Source organism: Bactrocera tryoni, chromosome 2, assembly GCF_016617805.1.
Source record: "Bactrocera tryoni isolate S06 chromosome 2, CSIRO_BtryS06_freeze2, whole genome shotgun sequence".
In the NCBI taxonomy this organism is placed as follows: domain Eukaryota; kingdom Metazoa; phylum Arthropoda; class Insecta; order Diptera; family Tephritidae; genus Bactrocera; species Bactrocera tryoni.
The window spans coordinates 35,701,584-35,725,218 of record NC_052500.1 but is presented as its reverse complement, the minus strand read 5'-3'; the positions used below and the strand labels follow the sequence as shown (position 1 = coordinate 35,725,218).

The 23,635-nt window shown below is 33.0% G+C and overlaps 1 protein-coding gene across 2 annotated transcripts in view; it reads left to right on the top strand.

The window, feature by feature from the left end:
* Window positions 1-22,861, top strand: part of LOC120767400 (cytoplasmic protein NCK1) — a 29,391-nt gene extending 6,530 nt beyond the window's left edge. The window contains exons 2-6 of one of the 2 annotated variants that reach the window (XM_040093439.1): window positions 15,859-16,465; window positions 16,736-16,940; window positions 18,426-18,771; window positions 18,858-19,286; window positions 20,391-22,861. In XM_040093439.1, the coding sequence (XP_039949373.1) occupies window positions 15,952-16,465; window positions 16,736-16,940; window positions 18,426-18,771; window positions 18,858-19,286; window positions 20,391-20,600 (1,704 nt within the window). In that variant the 5' untranslated portion in view covers window positions 15,859-15,951 and the 3' untranslated portion in view covers window positions 20,601-22,861. Of the gene's footprint in view, window positions 1-15,784; window positions 16,466-16,735; window positions 16,941-18,425; window positions 18,772-18,857; window positions 19,287-20,390 lie in introns of both variants that reach the window. The other variant, XM_040093438.1, reaches the window with a different exon arrangement.
* Window positions 22,862-23,635: the final 774 nt, after the last annotated feature.

The following is a 23,635-nucleotide window of genomic DNA, read 5'->3' as shown; positions in this document are numbered from 1 at the left end:
CAAAAGTATGTCGAACGAGTGTTTTAGCTCGTTGGCCGGTATGGCCGCCAGTATGCCGGTGCAAGCCTTTCGAATGGCCTCTACGTCTGCATAACGCTTTCCTTTCATGTTCAAATGCTTTTTCCGAAAAGGAAGAAGTCGCACGGGTGAATACGGTTACTGGTTAAAATGAGATTTTTGGTCAAATAATCGTCCTTCGAATATTGGATTCTGAGCAATTTTTGGACGTCAGTCAATTTGTACGGAACAAACCGTGCACACACCTTTGGTAAGCCCAAAATGCGATAAATCGATGTTTTGGAGATGTTCAATTCCATTTCCATGAATTTCAATGATGATTTCGGCTGATTTTTGATGAATTCACGCACAGTTTCAATGGAATTTCCAGTGATAACGGATTTTGATTGGCCCACTGTTGATCGTCATTTACTATGTCCTCACGACCACTTTGAAAACGTTGAAACCACTCGTGCACTCTGCTGCGGGATATGCAATCATCGCCATAAACTTGTTTCATCAATTGCAACGTTTCGGTAAAAGTTTTACCAATTTCAAAACAAAATTTAATGTTGGCTCTTTGTTCGAAGCTCATTTTCGCACCGATAACGCAAACATACTGACACTTAAAACGCAATAACTTCACTTCCAATCAATGAAATGTCATGAAATTCTTACTGGACATGCGATAAAGATAGCAGATTCTAATGCACTAGTCGACATATAGATGGCGCCACCAGAGGGCGCTGGATTCAAAAAGTCCTGTTTACTCTGGAATGCACCTTGTATATATATACATATGTACATTTATATATACATATGTACATACGTATACTTGCAGATATCAATTTTAGTGTTTGTTACTTCGTAAATCATTTGACTTGTTGTCATTGTTACGGAATATATACAATTTAACTACTCTGCAAACTGCCGTAATTATAAGAGGAAACAGAGTTCAGCAAATTTGCTTTTCCAATATTAAATATTTACATCAGAAAATAGTGTTGGGGTTTGGGAACATTTTAAAAAGTGCCTTTCGTTTATTATTTTATTTGTCTAATAATTCATAATTCGATAAGGAAATACTGTTTGTTTGTGTGGTAAAGACACAACAATAGTTTTCATAGAGTTAAGGGCTTGTTAGCTTCTGGTATACGCTTCATAATTTTATTAAAATCGTTTAGGAATAATTAATTAGTAATGAGTAAGAAATGTTTATAAATGTTAAGCATATATATTGATACACAAATAATTAATAGACACAAATAAATAATAAAATAATTTATAATTTTTATCGATTTTCTCGCTATTTTTAACTTTACTAAAAATAAGTCTTTCACTGCTGCAATGATCCACGATTGTTAAAAAAAAAATTAAATTAAATTTGAGAAAATGTCAGAAGTTGAAACAAATTTGATTATTGTCAAAAAATTGCGCGTTTTTGTTGTTCATAAATTAAAAAACTGTAGAGCGGAATTTAAAAAAAGTAATTTTAAAGTAAACTGACTGGCTACGTTGACTTTTGACGGCTATAATTTAGAAGGCTATAACTTAAAAATATAACATACATAATTTGAAATATACTTTTAAAAATTTAGTATATTATTCTTAAAAGTACCCACTATCGAAATATGCAAAAAAAAAAAAAAATAATCGAAAATTCACATTTGGTAAACGGGTACACTGTAAAAATGGATGATAATAACCCCGCCCACTCGCCATATAACAGTCGAGTTAATAGCGCAATTATATATACATACATATAATATAATTTTAGCTGATCCGAACTAAATAAAACTAAGTCTTAGTTTATGGCCTTCAAGTCGTCAAGAAGACGTCAAAATTAATTTATTTACGATTTCATCGAATAATGAATAAATTTCGCCGACTTTGATTCCTGCAAGTTGCAAAAGTATACAATTTCCGGTTACACCTCAACTTAGCCCTATCATACTTGTTCGAAATGTTTCATCGATTCCTTGCTTAAATACTTTGTTTACAATTAATATGAAAGGTTTTGCGATCTTGCTCTTTATCTACGTTTACTGCTTTTGGCAATACTGTGAGATAATAATAACGTAAAAATAGTTTAATGGATTATTCTGTGTGAACAACACAAATGTTTATTTGCGTGTATATCAGTATTTAAATTACTATACGGAAGACTCTTTCTCTAGGGCAGCATGATGGAATGTTACCATTTCTTCAGCACTCAATTTATTTTACGTGATTTTCCCATTTTTCTGTAAAACGATGCAGCCAAATAAAAATGCCGCCAGCAAAAAATATAGCTCTTATTTCCTATAGTTAAATTTAGCCAACTTCACGTGCTGTGTTGGCTAGCGTTAGTTCCACATTGCGTTGATATCTTCCATTTCAGTACTATGGGTTGACATTTGGTCTTACAACTTTTCTACCTCGTAAACTTGGATGTACATTCGAAATTATGCATAGTTTTTTCTTTCAAGGTGTGCCAGCCACAGTTTAAGTAGTTGTCTTCCATTCACGTTTTGCTTCAGCAGAAACATGGCACAGATTTTGTGTCATTCGACATATTCTCTACACTGTATACTGAAAATATTACCGTAACGTACCAGAAGCCAACGACTGTGGTTGCCTTTTTGCTGAAGCCTGAAGGTCTTCACTTCAGTCTAATGAAGATATGGTGTGGTCATAAAGCGAAAGAGTGACGAAAACGAAATACAAACAATGCAAGAACTTAGAAACAAGCACTTTGAATAATATTCACACAAAGGCAGGAAAATATCTACAAATACACCCATGTATGTATGTGTGCATGTCATTATTTACATGGAAGCAAGTGCTATGAATATCAACCTCAAAGTGAAGTTCATTGGCCATAAAGTGCAGTCGGTGAAGCGCCAAATGAGGAGCTACTGTGGCAAAAATAAATCAAGTAACAGCAGCAATGCTTGTCAGCATTCGTTTATTTACTCTATGCAAACATATGGACATAACTATTTACATATGATGAGCAGCATGTATATAGTGCATGCAATTAGGAAGGTGCTATATTGTTTTTGTCGTTACTTGCAAAGTTATTGATTGACATCCACTATTTCTAGCATTCTAAAAAACAATAGAAAAATGTAAAGAGTTGGGTGCGTGTGCACCAAAAATCTGTTAGATTAACGAGCGCGCCAAAGTACCAGTTTAAAACATTTAATTGGTGAAGTAGAAATATGCTGACTGATACTATGTTTTGATTTTAAGATTTACTTGTATTAGTTTATACCTAAATACAAGCAATTTCAATTTCATATATACTTTTTGCGTTTTGTTAAATTTATATTCCAAAAAAGTAAGTGTAGTTTGAAATTACATTGAAATGAAATATGTATATGCAATAGACATATTTTTCAAAAAGGAAAAAAAAAAAATCTACAGGTTGACTGCACTTTATGAAGTTATTAATTTCTTTTTTCTTAAAATCCTCTTACTTTGAACTAAGTGATAATTGGCCGCTTCTTGAGAACAATGTAAAAACAACATTTAAAAGATTTGTCACTTGCCGCATTTTATAATCATTAAAACTTTTAAAAATAAATCAATTAAAGTTAAAAAGTCATAATCATTGTACCCTAAACAGGGTATATTACGTTACCCACGAAGTTTGTAACACCCAGAAACGTCGGTTATCCTATAAAATATGTATATACTTGTACTCGTATGTATGTATATAAATGATTAGCACGATGATGACGAGTCGATTTAGTGTATACGCGAACTAGTCACTCAGGTTTTGAGATATCAATTAGAAATTTTTCCCCACGGACTATTTCAGCATATCACCATCATACAAACTGATCGATAAAAATCAGGTTCTTGGATGGAAAACTTTTTTATTTAACAAATTATCTTTACGAAATTCGACACAACATAAAGTTCGCTATAAGAAATACACATTTGAAGGGTGTTATAGCTTCAATGCAGTTGAGATTAAGGCTTTTTCTTGTTCTGAACTAAAACTTATAGTCAAATTATATTTATGAAAGTGAAAGAAAAATATTGTAAATTTTCTTATAAAAAATATGATTTTGAAGAAATAAAATTTATTTACAGATATTTTTCCCAGACCTGTCAGCAGACGGTGTAATCTTGTGTTTAATAAACTTTGACTAGTTACTAAATTTTTTGTTTTTATATACAAAATACACTAAACTCTAAAATAAAAGCTACCTACCTTTCGACTTATGAATATGAATATTGAACGCGGGGTGTTAATCTTTATAATCGTAGTTGTCTAAAAAATATATTTAAACAGGATTTTTAACACCGCATAAACTCTCGACATTTCATTTGTATGGAAATGATAAACTGCCATCATCCATTTAATGTACAAATGCTTATATTTACATTTTATCATTACATTTTCTATGCACTCTGTAACCAAATGAACTTCCTTAACACTGCAATCGGCCCCAGATATGTAGTGTTTGTATATTTTGGAAGACTTTGGTATAGTGTTGCTGTTGAGTTGCTTGATTACGCCCATGAATATTATTTAGGCACTTACTCCAACTCAAAATTCATGTATAAACATCCGTATTGCAGACACATGTTCACGCGGAAATCGCATCTACTGCAGTTAGAGATAATGTTTGATTTTATATTTCATTTGTACATTAATTTTACGTCCGTAAAGTGCTATAATCAGCTAAGTTTCTGATTATTTATGCCTAGATTCCTGCTAAAAGTAGTAGTAATAAGAGATTATTCCCAGCACCAAATACAAAATTAATCATCATATTTAAGGGATCGCCTCATTGTGATATTTTCGAAAAAATCAGTTTTTTTGTCGCATTATCGGATAGTGTACATTGTAATAAACATTCTCTCAAGCATACAGCGTTTCTTGTAGAAAGGGAACAGAGTGGCGAACGTAGCGACTCCAATCTTTAAACACATTTTTCCAGAATGGTGTTTTTAAAAACGGCTTCCACTCTCAAAGGAAGAGTTTTGAAGATTCCTTGTTTCAATTTGGAGAGAACATTTGTAACGTCATACTCTATCGCACAAATGGAAGCTGCCGAAAAAAGGATACTTTTTTTGTCGATACTTTTTGTTCAAACCATTGCCCTTTTTGTCTAATTTCAAAAAGAAAAAGCTTCCATAGCGCGATGGCAATCTACAGATTAATAATCTTTTTGAAATTCTTGTTTTAGATCAAAATTGCGGCCGCAATCGTGGACATCGAACACGACTTTTTTTTAATTGTCGTTTCAACAATTTATGTAACACCCAATAAATAAACATAAAAAAAATCATTTTCTTTTCGTCATGAATGTATTTATTTATTTAAAAAAACCGGACCTAATCGGTCAATTACAGTATTAAAAAAAAATTGCGAAACTCAGTGATTTTTCGGAGGGTCACACTGAGACGATCCCTTAACTTTTAACCAAGCAATGGGAAATAACGCAGATACTTGTGTATCCTTTACACACCCTGTTCTTTCCGTATCGATGGTTATGAAACAGTCTACTTACGATAAAGCAGATTATCGACGGTATCAATGATCGCATACAAATTTTCGATCGGAAATTCTTTTCATATCGAATTCGTTTTCGATGGGGTTTCAAAGATTAGACTCATTCTTTTGAAACCGATCGATTGCGAACTATTACGAACAAGAACACAAAGCGTGCCACAAGGCATCAGCGGTTTGGGCGACCAAAAGAGTCGACATCGGGACTATGCCGGGAGAAATTCTGTACTAAGATAGAACCATTTTGGAATGTTAAAGATATTGCAATGATTTATTCTTTTATTAATACCACGTATGTAACATGTTCCATCATCAAATTGGATCTTTATTCCGTTCATTGAAGTTCCAAATAACACGTAGGGGAGAAGAACTCCACACTCCGCGTGCTTTTCCATGCAAAGCTTGTCAAAGCGCACATACATATGTACATAGATAGCTAATCAACCCTTTTGCATTTTCGCTATACTTTACACATTGCATTTATTTCAATTGCGGACGTAGAACATTCCAAAGTAAATCCGGATGACATTTAAAAATAACACTTGTATTAGAGGTAAAGTAAAGTTATTTTTATTATTAAACGGAAAATATATAGTCAATTGTATATTTATCTACACGAATATACAAATTTCACTAAAAAGCACTCTTTAAACTCATCTCTAACTACTTGACAAAAAGAATCTTTGCGGAATAAGGTAAAAAAAGAAATTGTCTGAAGTAAAAACTATTTTTAAATAACTTTTTTGACGTTTTTATTATAAAAGTCTAAAATTGTGAAGACACTAGATTTGTAAGACTGCATCTTCATAACACATACATACATATATGAGAGCTTAACTAAATCACTAGCGGATTTTATAGAAATATTTTTTTCAGAAACCAAAACTAAGACTATTATTCAAATAGTTGTATTTGAATTGTATTGTTGTTGTATTTGTGCTTTCGCTTTTATAAGCTTAATTCCGCTTTTATCCGAGTGAAACGTGCTAATCGAGTTTTATAAACCAAAACAAGTAAGGAAGGGCTAAGCTCGGGTGTCACCGAACATTTTATACTCTCGCATGGTAAAGTGATAATCGAGATTTCATTATTCGTCATTTAAATATTTTTCAAATACCGTATTTTTGTAAAGTTTTATTCCGCTATCATCATTGGTTCCTAATGTTTATACTCGTATTATACAGAGAAGGCATCAGATGGAATTCAAAATAGCGTTATTTTGGAAGAAGGCGTGGTTGTGAACCGATTTCACCCATATTTCGTACATGTCATCAGAGTGTTAAGAAAATATTATATACCGAATTTCATTGAAATCGGTCGATAGTTCCTGAGATATGGTTTTTGGTCCATAAGTGGGCGAGGCCACGCCCATTTTCAATTTTTAAAAGCAGCCTGGATGCAGCTTCCTTCTGCAATTTCTTCCGTAAAATTTAGTGTTTCTGACGTGTTTTGTTAGTCGGTTAAGGCACTTTTAGTGATTTTCAACATAACCTTTGTATGGGAGGTGGGCGTGGTTATTATCCGATTTCTTCCATTTTTGAACTGTATATGTAAATGCCTGAAGAAAACGACTCTGTAGAGTTTGGTTGACATAGCTATAGTAGTTTCCGAGATATGTACAAAAAACTTAGTAGGGGGCGGGGCCACGCCCACTTTTCCAAAAAAATTACATCCAAATATGCCCCTTCCTAATGCGATCCTTTGTGCCAAATTTCACTTTAATATCTTTCTTTATGGCTTAGTTATGACACTTTATAGGTTTTCGGTTTTCGCCATTTTGTGGGCGTGGCAGTTGGCCGATTTTTCCCATCTTCGAACTTAACCTTCTTATGGAGTCAAGAAATACGTGTACCAAGTTTCATCATGATATCTCAATTTTTACTCAAGTTACAGCTTGCACAGACGGACGGACAGACGGACGGACGGACGGACAGACGGACGGACAGACAGACATCCGGATTTTGACTCTACTCGTCACCCTGATCACTTTGGTATACTTAACCCTATATCTGACTCTTTTAGTTTTAGGACTTACAAACAACCGTTATGTGAACAAAACTATAATACTCTCTTTGGCAACTTTGTTGCGAGAGTATAAATAAACCAATAGGTCAACATTTTTCGACACCTGAAAAGGTGGCTGATGCGTTTAGAACGCATTTTTTGGAGATACATCAATCACATTGGCAAAATTGCTTCAACATTTGGTTCAAACGCAAGCAAAAGTTATAGATCTTAATGGATAAATTTTCGAAAAACTATAAAGCGGTTTCCGATGATTAATATTTGTTTTTGTTCGCTAATCCCGAAATATCGTTTATTACCGCCAAGTTTTCCAATGTCTAAATATATTGTTAAATATATTTATTAAATATTTGCTTTATTTGACATAAAAGGCTCCTCACGGAAGAATTTAAACGCTCAAAAGCATTTCTTTCTATATTATTCACCAATATCAACATATTACTTACATAAGCATATTTATATTTGTTTATCAGTTCTGATCGCGACCTTCACCTTTAATTATTTTTTCTTTTTAAGGCGCCAATATATTTACATACATACATACATATTGTACACAAATTTTGCGTGGACGCACTGCAGACAAATGGAGTCAAGCAAATAATTGTTACGTATTAATGTAAACCAATGAATGATTTGCTGACACAATCGAAATAAACCAGTTGCATTTATGTTTTCGTTCAATCTCTACACTCCCGCTCTTTCTTGACTTCGCACAAGTAATTTGCAGACATGCATATGTACATATATATTTTGTATAATACATATGTACATATACATATATACATTAAGTAGATCATTTAAGCCGAAGTGCTTATGATTCATCAGTTTTTGTACATTCATAGCTACATAAATATTTCTATTATAAAGTTGTGTTTTTCATAGCCAACACTATATAGTAAATTCAAGCAGCACAATGGATTAATAAAATTTCTGAATTGCTCAGCTTACTCTGCTTAGTATTCGAGTTTACCGGATTGTAAAAGACATATCGCTCATTTACATGAATAGTGTCATAACTCAAAATAGTCTATTTTTAAGGAGCGCTATAAAGTTTTCAATTGCATCTTTTTAACAAATATAAAGTGCTGACCATAAGTAGTCTAAAAAGTCTGCACTACAGCTTTTCCTTAGGCATAACTTTGAATTATGCCTTAATTGTGGTTAAAAGCAAGACATAACAAGTGGAATAACGTCGCATTCTTTTCTCGACTGTTTAATTTTCACGGCATCAGAATGCAATTTTTACATAATTTGTACAATGACATTGCGCACATTTCATTTCATAATACTTAACTTAAAACCGTGTTTTTTGAGTTATGACACTATTCATGTAAATGAGCTATGTTTAACCATTCGTTCTTCTCGAGTTCATTTGAGGTCGTGGGTGTATAGGAGTTTCCTTGAAAACCGACTTTTTAAGGCTATAAAAAGATGTCTTATGATTTTTATTTGCCTTTTAAATTATGTGACTTTAGTGTCTGAAAATTATAATTTATTTACCTGAGATCTTGGCGGGTTTCCTCCGGTTATAAGTTCGATATAATTACACGCTGTGTTAAGCCATTTTAGTTATGATTAAGAATATTCAGTTGTAAGTCGTAAGTTTGAAAATTATTTTCCTAAAATGTTACTTTAACTGGTTTTTTGAGGTTGTTTCATTAAAGTTCTATAACCAAATATTATATTTATATATATATTATGTACTATTTCACATTACTTTAGTTCACATTTATTATCATGCTTCGAAAAATCTATCCGACAACCACCCTAAAAATGTTTAACCTTTTCTCAAAAATGGCTGAAAAAGATTTTTTTACGAGTAGTTCTTTTTCAATGATGTATTATGAAGAAAATCTCAGTTTGAAAACCGCCGATTTACAAGTAGTGATTTTGGCATGGAAGACGAAGAACATCCTAGACGCCCAAAGAAGTTTGAAGATAAGGCTTGACCGCTCCAAAAAGCTTCAACAAATAATGGTTTCGAGGACAACCCTAAATGCAAAAGATTACACATGAAACCTGGCCAACCGGTCAAATCAACGGCAAAGCCGAATATTTGTGACTTACTTATGCCAAGGTATGGTGAGAGCAAAAGAGGGTGCGGTATTATGAGCTTCTAAAACCGAGCGAAACCATTAATTAGGAACGCCATAAAATTAAAACGATTGGTTGCCGAAAAACGCCCAGACCCCTGACCCTCACCCGCTTTATCACCCAGCTCCTTCTGACTATTATTTGTTTCGGTCGATGCAGAACGATGTCTCTGGAATACGGTTCACATTAGAACAGAATATGAAAACCCAAGCAGACAGTTCTTTTGGGATGAATGTCCAAGTTGTCAGAAAGATGGGAAAACGTTACAGCTTCAGATGGGCTATACTGTGAATAATACTATTGTAAATGTTTTTTTTATACGATTAAATTTTCAAAAACTCGAACATTGTTATAAACCCAACAAATGGCAGAAAAAAATAATGATTCCTAAATAATAGATGAGTCTTGCACGTATTTACAAGTGAGAATCAGGATATTCTCATTAAAATTACTTATGTATTTACTCATGAGAGGGAAAATCTTCAGACGGAATGTGTAAAAAGGTTAGAGTAATCAGATCTATCTGATTGCGATAGTAGTTACGAAGTGGTTCGAAGAAGCATAATAAAATCAGTGCAGAAGTACTCTATACCAATGGAACCAAATCTGAAATGTAGTAAAAATATAATGAGTGCGAATTGTATCAAGATGACTTCAAATATTTATTAAACAGAACACGATCTCGGAAATCTCGTATGCAGGGTCTAGTAAAAACAAATCCATTATTTTTGTGTTAAATTGAAGGATTTATTTAGCATAGTTAGAATATATCGATTTATCACGCTTATAGAAAACTTTCCTCCATTGGTAAAAAACTGTTTATGAGGGGTGCCAAAACAATACTGAGTCCAGCAATCACAAAACTGTCTGAGAAGTATTTTTAGTACAAAGAAAAACACTTTGATGAATTACATTATATCCAACCAAACAGACAGAATATATCAGTAAACTCATTATATAATGACCGATCATGCACTTTGGTATTAACTAATATTCTATCCTATATATACGACGTAAAATTAACAAAAAACGAACGGGAGCTATCATATTAAGATACTGGTTTAAGGCATGAATCAATTGCCTTAAGCCTTAGCACCCAATTCTATCACGCTATGATACACGCTCACTTATTTTTAATTTAAGATTTCTTACATATTAACCGTCGAATATAATTGTTCTGGTTGAAATATGTTTAATTATTCGAGGATAATTATTCAAGGTGCGTTCCAAAGTAAACAGCGCCCCCTGGTGGCGCCACCTATATGTGACTCGTGCATTAAAATCTGCTATCTTTATCGATTGTCCAGTGAGAATTTCATGACATTTCATTGATTGGAAGTGAAGTTATTGCGTTTTAAGGGTCAGTATGTTTGTGTTAACGGTGCGAAAATGAGCTTCGAACAAAGAGCCAACATTAAATTTTGTTTTAAAATTGGTAAAACTTTTACCGAAATGTTGCAATTGATGAAACAAGTTTATGGCGATGATTGCCTATCCCGAAGTAGAGTGCACGAGTGGTTTCAACGTTTTCAAAGTGGTCGTGAGGACATAAATGACGATCAACATGTGGGCCAATCAAAATCCGTGATTACCGGAAATTCCATCGAAACTGTGCGTGAATTCAACAAAAATCAGCCGAAATCATCATTGAAATTCATGAAAATGGAATTGAACATCTCCAAAACATCGATTTATCGCATTTTGACCGTACATTTGGGCTTACGGTTTGTTCCGCACAAATTGACTGACGACCAAAAATTGCTCAGAATCCAACATTGGAAGCACGATTATTTGACCAAAAATCAAATTTTAACCGTTAACCATTCCCCATATTCCCCCGATATGGCACCGTGCGACTTCTTCCTTTTCGGAAAAAATGCATTTGCCAATGAAAGGAAAGCGTTATGCAGACGTAGAGGCCATACTGGCGGCCATACAGGCCAACGAGCTCAAACACTCGTTCGACATGCTTTTGGGCCGTGCAAAAAGCTGTATTGATGCAGAAAGAGACTAACTATTTTGAATAAAATAAATTGATTTTGCCGAAAAAAAACATTTGTTCTCTTTTGTTTTAAGTCCTGTTTACTTTGGAGCTCACCTTGTAATACTTTTTAATAATGTTATTAAGTTACAAATTTATTTTAATATTAAAGATAAAATGGCCAAGTATTGAAATGATCTAAAACTCCACATTACCGGAGCCTAGTGATTTGAACAGACTCATGAATGTTCCAATTTTATTTTATGTTCGATATTACTGTAACTTGCATTTATATGTAGTATAGATTTGGTTGTTAATTTTCCTTTCATGAGCTATAAATACTTTACTCTGACCCATAGCGGAGTCTGATAAGGAATAGCAACTTCGTTCAAAGGCGCACAATGGATGTCTCTCTCTTCAAGAACCAACAACAGCGTGTCGAATTGCATGACGAAGTTGTGGGTTTTTTTGAGATAGTGGAAAAACATATAATGTATGTATGTGCATGCAGGTTGAATAATGCAATTGTATATGTCTTTAAATTAATGTACATAAGTACATATTTGCCTTTAATGAGTAAAAACTAAATATTTCAGTCAGGTTATGCACCCGTCAAAATTTCGATAAGCTTCCGAGTTTGAATATTAGCTTTTACAGCTAATTGCTCTACACAGTACAAATCGGTTCAAGACAGAGCTTATAATTAAAGTCAGCACGCCTATGTTCCATACGTGATTATAGCCTTCACATTTTTTGTCACCATCATAAAATTAATTTATGTCTTTTAAATTTTGATTTTTCCTCGATAAAACAAGTAAAAAGTGAATCGGCTCTCGTTTCGTTCGCTGTTGTTAAATTGCCTTTTCTATTGGCAAGCGAAGTGTTTAACTTTTTCCATCACTGTTATAACAACTCTTGTTGTAATTGTTATGTGTTGTTTTTGTTACTGTTGCTTACTGTCGCCGTCATATAGTTGTAAATGTAGTTTTTGCTCCCAGATACTACAACTTTCACTTGTTTTCGTTTGTTTGCATTTTAAATCTTGTCATGGCTCCACTACAGTTGAAGCATATCGCGGAGCCACATGCCATTACGAGTAACCAACAATTATTATTATTAGCTTCAAATTCAGTTTTATCTATTTGGGCTGTTACTCACTACTCATGCCTGATAAACGTAATTCATGTGCTTATGCATATGAGAGTGTCCGTTATTTCCCAAGTAGTTTTGTTTTTTTGCAAATGCTCTTTGAAGCTTCCGTTCATGCTATAAAAAAGGATCCAACGTAAATAAGCTTTTTATTTTAAATACATATAATCGTGGCCAAATTATGTACATATATGTCATCCATATAACATGGAATTATTTGATATGTTGCATTGTACAATTACACCCACAACCTTACAAATAAATTATATTCTATTACAAAAGGTTTTCTTTGATTGTCTCCATAAAAACATTCTTTCAAAGTGATACGCAGTTAATAGTATACATAAAATGTACTGAAAATGTGCAAAAGACAAATAAAATCCTTTAAAAATATTTGGGCGAAGTAAAATGGTTTGAAAACTTGACATCAACTGAAACTTCGACTTGGGAAATAATGAACACCCTAATATATTTTCGCACGGAATAAATGATAAGCATTTAAAAAATGTTAATCAGTTTTGATAAAACGAAAGTAAATACAAATACAATAGCTAAATAGCAAATAATTTTTTTTTCGATTCGAGAAATTTTTCGCCAAAATGCTCGCTTTTCTAATACATGAACATTGTGTATGATTCAACTTAGCTTTTATCATTAGCGATTTCTTAAGAGTGTATTCTCAATTTACCTTCCATTATTGATAATTTCAAGTTTTAATTGCACACAACTTTATGTGGTTTATACGTTGTATGTTGGTATACATACCAATTTTATTCATATTCTTTTAGAGAAAATTTGTTCGAAACTCTTTATACATATGTAATGTATGGGGGATAAGGGATATAGACCCGATTTTATACATTTTTGACGCAAGTGTGTAATAATATTATTGACCAATATTTTAAGTAGAAAGTCATTTTAGTCTCTATCGTCCACATATATGAGGGCTTGAAAAGTTATTGTTCGATTTTGGAAATTTTTAGTCTCGTATGGTATACCTTAAGGGGGTATTCTACTCTAGAAGCATGAATTTCAGGTAATTTTTAAAGTGTCGTAAAAAAAGGCAATTAATATTTTTACTATCCATTTTTTATGGTGTTTTTATTGATATCTTAAGAATACAGAAAAAAATTTTACAAAAAAATATTAAAAATTAAAATAATTAGAGGGGGGGTTGAGACAGGTGTAAAAAAAAATGGCGCATCCTGGTGACATTGATCCTGACTCTCCTGGTGGTCTGGAAGAAAATCAAAAGAAATTCTTAATCAGTAAGGATGCTGTTACAGTCCCTACCTCAGGGAACACGAAATTTTTTTTTTTTTTGAAAAACGTCGACTGCCTGAAAATAAAAATAATTTTTTACGCTTTTTCTTTAAATTCCTGAATTTTTTTAAAATATTAAAAACAAAAATTTTGACACGATGCTTATAAGAACGATAAAGGGTTATATAAAGAAGGTTCACACGAAATTTCAAGTAAATCGGTTGTATAGAACTTGAGATAATGCCGGTACCGTGTGGAAAAAAGTAGTTTCGAGAAAAACGCGTTTAAAAAATTCGATACGGCCGAACCGGGCTAGGGACTGCGTCACTAAAGTGACTAAAGTGATTCACTCTTAAAATAATTTTAATTTTTAAAAATCCTTTGGAGGATATGTTCTTAAGGGTCTAAACTTTAAATATATGAAAAAAATCGAATTTTTCAAAATTCTAGAGTGGAATACTCCCTTAAAGATACAATTTGTGCAAAGCTTTATTTTGATATATTTATTCGTGTTGATTTGTATACCGTAAAGTGAAAGAATCAGATAGATTTGTAAATTGCATTATATGAAAAGTAGGCTTGGTTAGCGTTGAACGCATGAACGGATAATGTTATGTATTCAATTTCGTTGAGTCGAAAAAATGTGGTCTAAGTAAATCTGGTGTTTTGTAAAAAATCTATATAAAACCTTTTAGGTCGGTACTACGCCCACTTTTTAAAATTTGTATTCCCCTTCTCATGCAATTCGTTGTACCAAATAACAGTTTTGTATCTTTCAATTTATTTGCTAGTTCTCTGGTTTTGCATCTAAATTTCAATAATCGTTCGGGGCCGTTTGTAAAGGAGTAAACTTGCCCACTAAACGGATTTGGATTTTAATATCATATTGTATGAAAGCGAGAACAACAAGTTCCAAAGAAATAATTTATTTTTAAATTAAACATGGGGTGAATGTCGTATTAATTAATTAAACATAGGATTAATGTCATATTATATAAACATTGACTTGAAATATATAATAGACATTATGAGTAAAATAATATTTTTCAAATGATATAAAATCTATATAATTTTATCATTAGTTCTAAAAATATATGTAGTTGTCATATAATTTTTCAACTACTCGATTATCACTCTCATACATATACACATACAATGCATATTTGAAGTTACGCTCAGTAAATGGAAGATCATAAATGGGAGCTCTGCAGTGACGTTTTTGGAAAAAAATATATTGAATCATAAAACGTAAAAACATCTTTTTCACAACACAAATATTGCATCCGTTGAAGTGTCGTAGACTTGTATGTGTGTGATATGAGGTAATCACTCTGATAGCAGTAGTGTTGTACTCTGTGAGGATTTATTAAGACCGTAACTCATTTAGGTTCGCACATATACCATTGAAATTTTAATTTATTTGCCTTTTATTTAAATACATTATGTTACATAGGTGTACGATACATACACATATTACATAATTTTGCAGCACACCAACATATTTTGAATTTGTTGCGAAATATTTTTTTGCATTTGCTATTATTATATATTCAATTATTGTTATTCTATTTGCTTATTAACTGCTAGTGAATGCCTTAATTATAATTTGTTGGCCTTTTCTCTTTCTTTATTTGTTTTCTTTCTGCATTTCTTGATTGATCACATCAACCAACTCAACTCGTATGCACATCAATTTCGGTTCACACACATCATACATATCGCCAACTGTCGTCTATTCGTTGTTGTTGTTGTTATCGTTGTTATAGCAATGAATGAACTCAATTGGCAACGAGTCAGACTAACCGAGGGCAACATTGAAACTATTTTCACTTATACTCAGGAGCCAAATTGCCGTCGTTGTGATTAGCATCATCCATAAATCTAGTGAGAACCCGTAGGACGTCGCCTCCTCCGCGCTTAGAGGAGTACTGGAATGTTGGAATATCCCCAACGATTTGCTCGCAATATCCCCGATTCCTCAACGGCGAGTAACGTACCGATAAATCAACAGCAACATCAACATCAATTACACCATCATAATCATAATCACCAGCAATCACATCAACAACCACACGTACTGATAGGCAATAGTAGTGGTGGTGGCTTAGTCGGTGCCCACTACCACCAGCAATATCCACCCCAGCCCTATCCAGCAACACCGGGTTCGCCAGCACATCAACATCGGCATATACCACAACAACACGCAACAGCAATTGCAGTGACCGCCTCATATCAACCACGCTCACAGTCGCAGCAGCAGCAGCAGCAGCAACACCAACGCACCCTGTCGACCGCATCCAGTTGTAGTGCACAGCACAAGAGCGTGACCTTCGGTCAAGTGACGGCAGCGTCCAATATCGCCGGATACGCAGGCGATTACAGCGGCGGCAGCAGCAGCGGTAACTCCAGTTGCGGTCAACAATCAATGGCGGGCAACATGAAACACGGTTGGTACTAAACAAAAAGTAGACCGCATACATACATACATACATACAAAAATAATTGCATAAATGTAACAGTATTCATAAAGGTAATATGTTGCAAAAACGTTGTTTCGAAAAGAATAAGTATGAGTAAAACAAAAACAAACAAGTCGAACCGCCGGACAAAGCCGAGCATTAAGCCCCTATGTATGTATGTGTGTTGCTGCTTTAAGTCGGTTGTAATTGTTTATTGAATGCAAATTACTTTTGATATTTCTCTTTGGTATTTCACAGGCAAATCACAAGAAGACGTTTGCTACGTTGTAGCCAAATACGATTATGCGGCGCAAGGTGCGCAAGAATTAGATTTGCGAAAAAATGAACGCTACTTACTGCTAGACGATTCAAAACATTGGTGGCGTGTGCAAAATAATCGCAATCTGTCAGGTTATGTACCTAGCAATTATGTGAAGAAGGAGAAACCGTCATTATTCGATAGGTGAGTTGGCGCCTACTTAAGTTCTTAGTAGGAAAAAAACAATTCACTGCAACTGAACTTAAAACTTTATATTGTTTAATAACTCTTTCTATTTTGTGAATGCAACACTAATTATGAGTTTTACTTTCTGTAATGTGTTAGTTTTGTCTATAATTTGGTATTCTTGTTGCTTTGCTTACATTATGATTTTCGTATTCGTAGTTTGTCGCTCCTTGTTTCCAATCATTACACAAAAAACACTAAAACCAACATCAAATTCAAGATACTTCGTATTGAATGATTCGGTTATTCATAGATTGGCTGACTAGTAGACTGCTAACAGCCATCTTAAAAAGGAAATGTATTCTTCTAGCATGTTATCAAAGTAATCCTGTCCACTAAAAGGCGAACCTTTAATTTTTCAGAAGTGTATATTGAATTAGTTGAGGAATTTGTTTTAAAAGGTGATTCAGCATTTTTCTACGGAATCCAAATCAATATTTTTAGAATATTTCCGAAATTATTATTTTTATACTTTACCAATTCTTTTTATTTAATTAACAATATGGGAAGAGTTTTGTTTTTACAATTGTAGGGTTTTACAAACTGATGAGCTCCAAACCACTTATGATCTGATCTCAATGTAAAACAACAACCGATTCTAGAAAAATTGTCCTTCACTTTAAAATTGTGTCAAGGTTCATATACATGATTTTCAGAAGGGAATTTAAAATATTTAACAAATCATGTCTACCAATTTATGGTGTTAATTGTTTATTGTTCTTCTGGAAGACATATTAGGAAAGCACCAACATCAGATATAAAATTGGAATTCTTATTAACAAAGCTGAGTTATTAATAAATTAAAAAAAATTAGTAGTCTGTATTACTGTTCTTCAAAGCTTGCCTGGGAAGCTAACATTTTTTTTTTATTTTTGAAAGTTTTACTTTACTTTTTGTCGAAAAAAAATATTAGTGAATAATTTGAATATATTGTTACCAAAAGTCATGAAAAAGTTTATACAATTTCAATAATGTAAATTGATCTAAAAACCTATATATGTACATAAGTCACTAATCGGTTTGTGAAAGGCTATATTATCAAAATGTTTAGAACATTACTTTATGTTTGGAGAACTAGAAACATTTGCGTATTTTACCGGTAATTTAAATATAATTACATATGTACATATTATATTCCATGTGCATTCGTAAAATATTTTCATGTTTAAATTACTCCTAATACGTTCGGATATAAATGTAGCATTGAATACATATAGATTCCCTGCATCGTTATATTAAAGGAAATCCACCCATATATATAATACACCTAGTTTAACCAAAAGTCCACATAACTATTGAATTGCATTCCATGACATGTAGCTAAACCCTCTTATATTTGAATCGTTAGCATACAATTGCGGCATTCATACATAGCTTTCTTAATTATAAAACAAATAACTGGTTCCAATATACATTGTTAATTTGTACTTTGCTTTCTTGCAGCATTAAGAAAAAAGTGAAAAAAGGCTCCGGTTCGAAAACATTACCAAATTGTTCACCCTCAAGGCAAATTGAAAGTCCAACAATGTCACGACGTTTACCACCAGATCCAGCCGAAGCTATTGGCACTGCAATCGTTAAATATAATTATCAAGCCCAACAGCCAGACGAACTGTCACTGAGCAAAGGGACACGTATTCTCATACTTGAAAAGTCAAACGATGGCTGGTGGCGTGGACAGAGTGGAAATGCCGTCGGCTGGTTTCCAAGTAATTACACAACTGAGGATTGTGATAATGACGGTGAAATACACACCTATGCCATGGCGGAGAATGTGCTCGACATTGTGGTATAAATTTCTTTTTTCAATTATTTACCAAATAAAAACAAAAAATCAATAAGAAATACATTAAATTTAAATTATATTCACTTTAGGTCGCGCTTTATAGCTTCTCATCGAACAATGACCAAGAACTGTCATTTGAGAAAGGCGACAGACTCGAAATTGTGGATCGTCCAGCATCTGATCCAGATTGGTATAAGGCAAGAAATAATCAAGGTCAAGTCGGTTTAGTTCCACGCAACTATCTCCAAGAATTAAACGATTATCTAGCTACACCGTTCCGTAATAATAGTGGTGGCAATGGCAATGGCGGTGGTGGCGGTAGCAGTGGTGGTGATTCAATTGATCGTCGCAATGACGGCATGTCTGCGCAATCTTCACCACCTATGGCACCGATGGAACGGCCAAATTTGGCTGGGAAATCTTGGTATTATGGCGCTATCACCCGTAGCCAATGCGACACAGTATTGAATCAACATGGACATGATGGTGATTTCCTTATACGAGATAGTGAGACTAATGTAAGTGTTGATAGTATTAGTATTATTCCTAGAAAAATAATTATTTTTAGTATTTTAATTACATTTTGTTATTTAAAATTCTTATCTATATTGTTGGTTATGTATAGTCTCTAAAACTATTGACTGAATGCCTGACGCCGCTACCACTCTTTCATCGAGTTTGGCACCTTGTTCAGGAATCACTCAACAAATCCTCATTCCTCGCTCATTCTGTTTTCAAGACAAGACTACGAAGTAATATAACTTGTGTCCGTTTATATCCTTATTTCGTTTGGTGTTCTTTGTGGACGTATTTGGTGGATTTTGTACTAGTAGCAACAACCATAGATTAGACTTCTGTAATTTAAGTGCATTGAAAATTAACTAAGCCTGAGAGAGAGAAGATTGTTGAGCTGGAGAGGAATACCATTAGTAATTTGATAAAGAAGAGTGTTAGGCTCCTTGCAGAGAAGAAACGAGAAATTCGTGAAGATAGTTATTTACTTCTTCTTCGCCCGCAATTATTGCCAATGTACAAACACGCATAAAATTCGCAAGTTGTTACCGGACAGCACGTGATTAAAAGACAAAGAAAAGTTTTTGGCAAAGCCAATCAGCCAACAGGACATTAACTACGCAGCACCGGAATATAACAGGATGCCTCTAGATGTGAACCCATCAAACATACAGCGAGGCCCGTAAGCTTTCGGTTGACGAATTACTCTCCAGACAGTTTAAAAATGTTAAACACTGACTTATCCAGAATCGACCTCGAAATACCATACAGCGAGTCCCCGCTTGATTCTAAGCAATTTTGCATTACAATTACAGCACTTGAAACAATAATCCGACCCCATCGAAACAGCAAGTTTTCTGGAGCTGCCGTTAGATGTTTTCGATGGCTTTTCTACGCAAGCAGGATTTCCGTTAAAACAACAATAATAACAATTAGCCATAGTTTAATAAATTAGAACAAAGAAATGTAAATTAATTTTAAATGTTACTGAAATAGTAGTTTGTATTTTTATCTTCTTACTTTTTATTTTATAGTTAGAACCCACCTGCACAACTATTTTAATGAGCATAGCTGTATATTAACATATGATATTTCTTTCCCACTTTCAGATGGGTGATTATTCGGTTTCTCTTAAGGCGCCAGGCCGCAATAAACACTTCCGTGTACATGTTGAGAATAGCATGTACTGCATTGGCCAACGTAAATTTCACACACTAGATCAATTAGTAGATCATTACCAAAGAGCACCGATTTATACGAATAAGCAAGGCGAAAAATTATATTTGGTACGACCGTTACCAAAGGCAAATGGCACGTAAGCAAACTACATTTGCGGCAGCAGTTTGGCATAATCCTCGTTATGCCAGTACATTACATTCATCAGAAAAACCATACGCAACTACATACATACACACAACTCATCGATACTGGCCACTTTAGGAAGTTTGCACCTGTTGCTTTTACTGCTGCTAATACCGCCTGGCGGTATCCCAAACAAATTTAGATATTATTATATAATTTTACCGATACACGTAAATGTAATGAAATACGACATACATAACGGTTAATGTGTAATTGAAAAGCTACAGCAAGCGCTAAAACGAAGTAAGCAAATTTCAAAACAACAAAATGAAAAATAATGCAACAACAAACTTGATAACAATTAGAGAGGGATGAGTATCGTCAAATTATCACAATTTAAACCTTTGCTATTTTAAACTATAAAGAGCAAATTAATTAACGTGGATGCAACTACCAAAAAACGAAACATTTAAATTATATATATAAACTTATGAATCAATTAATGGATGCAAATATATATATTTATATATATTACAATAAATGAACGTAAAAAACTGGCACTTGCATAGTATTGTATTATATATTTTAGTTGATTATTATTATCATAGTTATTATCTTAGATTATTTGTTCTTCTTCAACTCTAATGAAGACAGTTTTGAAGAAGGCAAGCACGGAAAAAAGCGGGTTAATTCGATTTAAGTTGCTAACAATTTTCAAGTTGCCAGCATTTTCGACAATATTTGTTCGAGCGCAACATTACGCGCCGCAATTTGTGAACGCGTGCGCACTGAAATCTCATTGTTTATTGCAAACATATTTATAGATACGTATATTTATATTAGATTTAGAGGGAGCGATTGATTTTAAACATCAGATAGGTTTTTTTACAATATACAAGTGAACAAATATTTTGGTTGCTGAAATTATTTTAGATAGGTATGAAAACACAATTGACTTAAATAAATGCTTCACTGTTTATTGGCGCGACTAATTTGAGAGCAATTTTTAAGCGCGAAAAATGTTGTAAATATTTGTGATTAGTGAAAATACTATTTGAAGTAATGTTTTCGAAAATAAAATAGCTTTTTCTTAAATTCGACAAAAGGATTTTATTTCAGAAAATGCTTGTCATTTTTTTAATTTTTAAAATACTCATACTTATTAATTTGCTCATTTTCATAGAATATAAACTTTTTGTAACTTTGAGAAATAAATTTCCAAATTATTTCAGTTTTTCATGTATATATGTGACCACTCGAAAATTTAGTTGCATCGAAATTTGTTCTTGTACGTCTGAATACAAAGAAAAAAGCTTTGCAACAATGTCAAGCTTGTTTTGTAACTGAAATGAATGTAACGTCTAGAAAAAAATGACAAATATCCTGTAAACCATTTATACTTACTTACCGATTCAACCAGAGTTAGATCTTCGGTAGAATTCATTTGTAGCGTTGGATTACATATTTTGTTGGTTGGTAGTCATTAAATATCTCTTTAATGTAATTTTCTACAATTATAACTTTTGTATATATTCATATAAAGGCTTTTAAACTAAAAGAAAGACGTAAAATGTATCGAAAAGATTATTGGATCCAGAAAGCAAGTAGGTCTCAAATATATTCATTAGGAGGATTTTTCGAATTTCTTTGACAAAATTCAGACTATGTTGACCCATTTTCTGGAATCGATTCTTTTCCTTTCGTAATATTAAAATGATTTATTTCAGTAGGAGAAAAATCGAATAGTTTTCTTTTTAAACTGTCTGATCGTTTAGTGAAGTCTAAGTAAACAAAATGTGAATATAATTTAGTGAAATCAAATTTAAAATCAAGTTTAATATGATTTTCACTACAAAACATTGAAGGCTTTGAATGCAAATGTAAAATATATTAAATTTGCTTACATATTTAATGTAAAAGCTTTTTAGGAAAGGTCGGAAAAAGTCATATAATGTCACAAATATAATTATCATATATCATATTTACAAAAGACAAAAAATCATACCATATGAGAAAATAACAAAATAATAAATGTATGAGGCCAGAGACTTTGCAAAAATGTAATGTGTTGACACATAAAGTATAAAAACGAAAAAACGAAAAAACGATTTTGAAGGGTTCGGGTTTATACTGCTTCGAATTTATGTAGCTTCTCAGTTATAAAATTACGCCGCTTCTGTAAAGGAAAAAAACAAAGAAATACTTTCACAAAACTCTATGTTTAAAAAAGTTATTATTTTTTTACTATACAAAAAACCGAATACTGCGTACTCACAAACAGATCCCTTCATTTTCGGAGAGCTTGCACAGACATACTAGTATGTAGTAAGCTATATAAAGTAAATTGAAAAACCAAACAATACTTTATAAATACATAAACCATAAAATATTGTAATATGTATACTATACTATGCAAACAATATATATACGAAATTTCATTACTACTATATATTATTCAAAAACATGGAGAGGTGATGATTAAAAATGCAAATACATAAAATATAAAACACTGAAAATATAAAGTAAACATATTTTAAATAGAACAGACTATCGTAGGAAAATAAAAATAACGTTTATATAAACATACATATATGTGCTGTACTAGTATGTGTAAATGGCATTCGTGGTCTCATGCACCTATGTATGTACGTAGCTGCTCAGCTCTGTAGTCAACTATTTAGCACTAAAGCCACTAAGCAACGGAGCGCCACTACCCGCTTCTACCTTTCAATGGTAAACACTTTCGAACCAGCCCAGCTGCTTCATTTTATTATTAAATGTACTAAATTATTATATTATAAATATAAATAAGTAATACGACAAAAATAATATTCTAAAAGTCCCACTTGCGAATATAAATAGTTTAATTCTTAACTTTTAAAATATTTAAAAAAATAATTATTATAAGGTCGATAAAGGGTGCAGACGACTACTGCAGAATGTCGCAACCTAAAATATGGAAGAGATATGAGTTTCAGTAATAAATGACGAATATTTAGAAGAAATAATATTAATTTCGTATTTTTAAAGTAGCTTTTTTAATTTGTTTTAG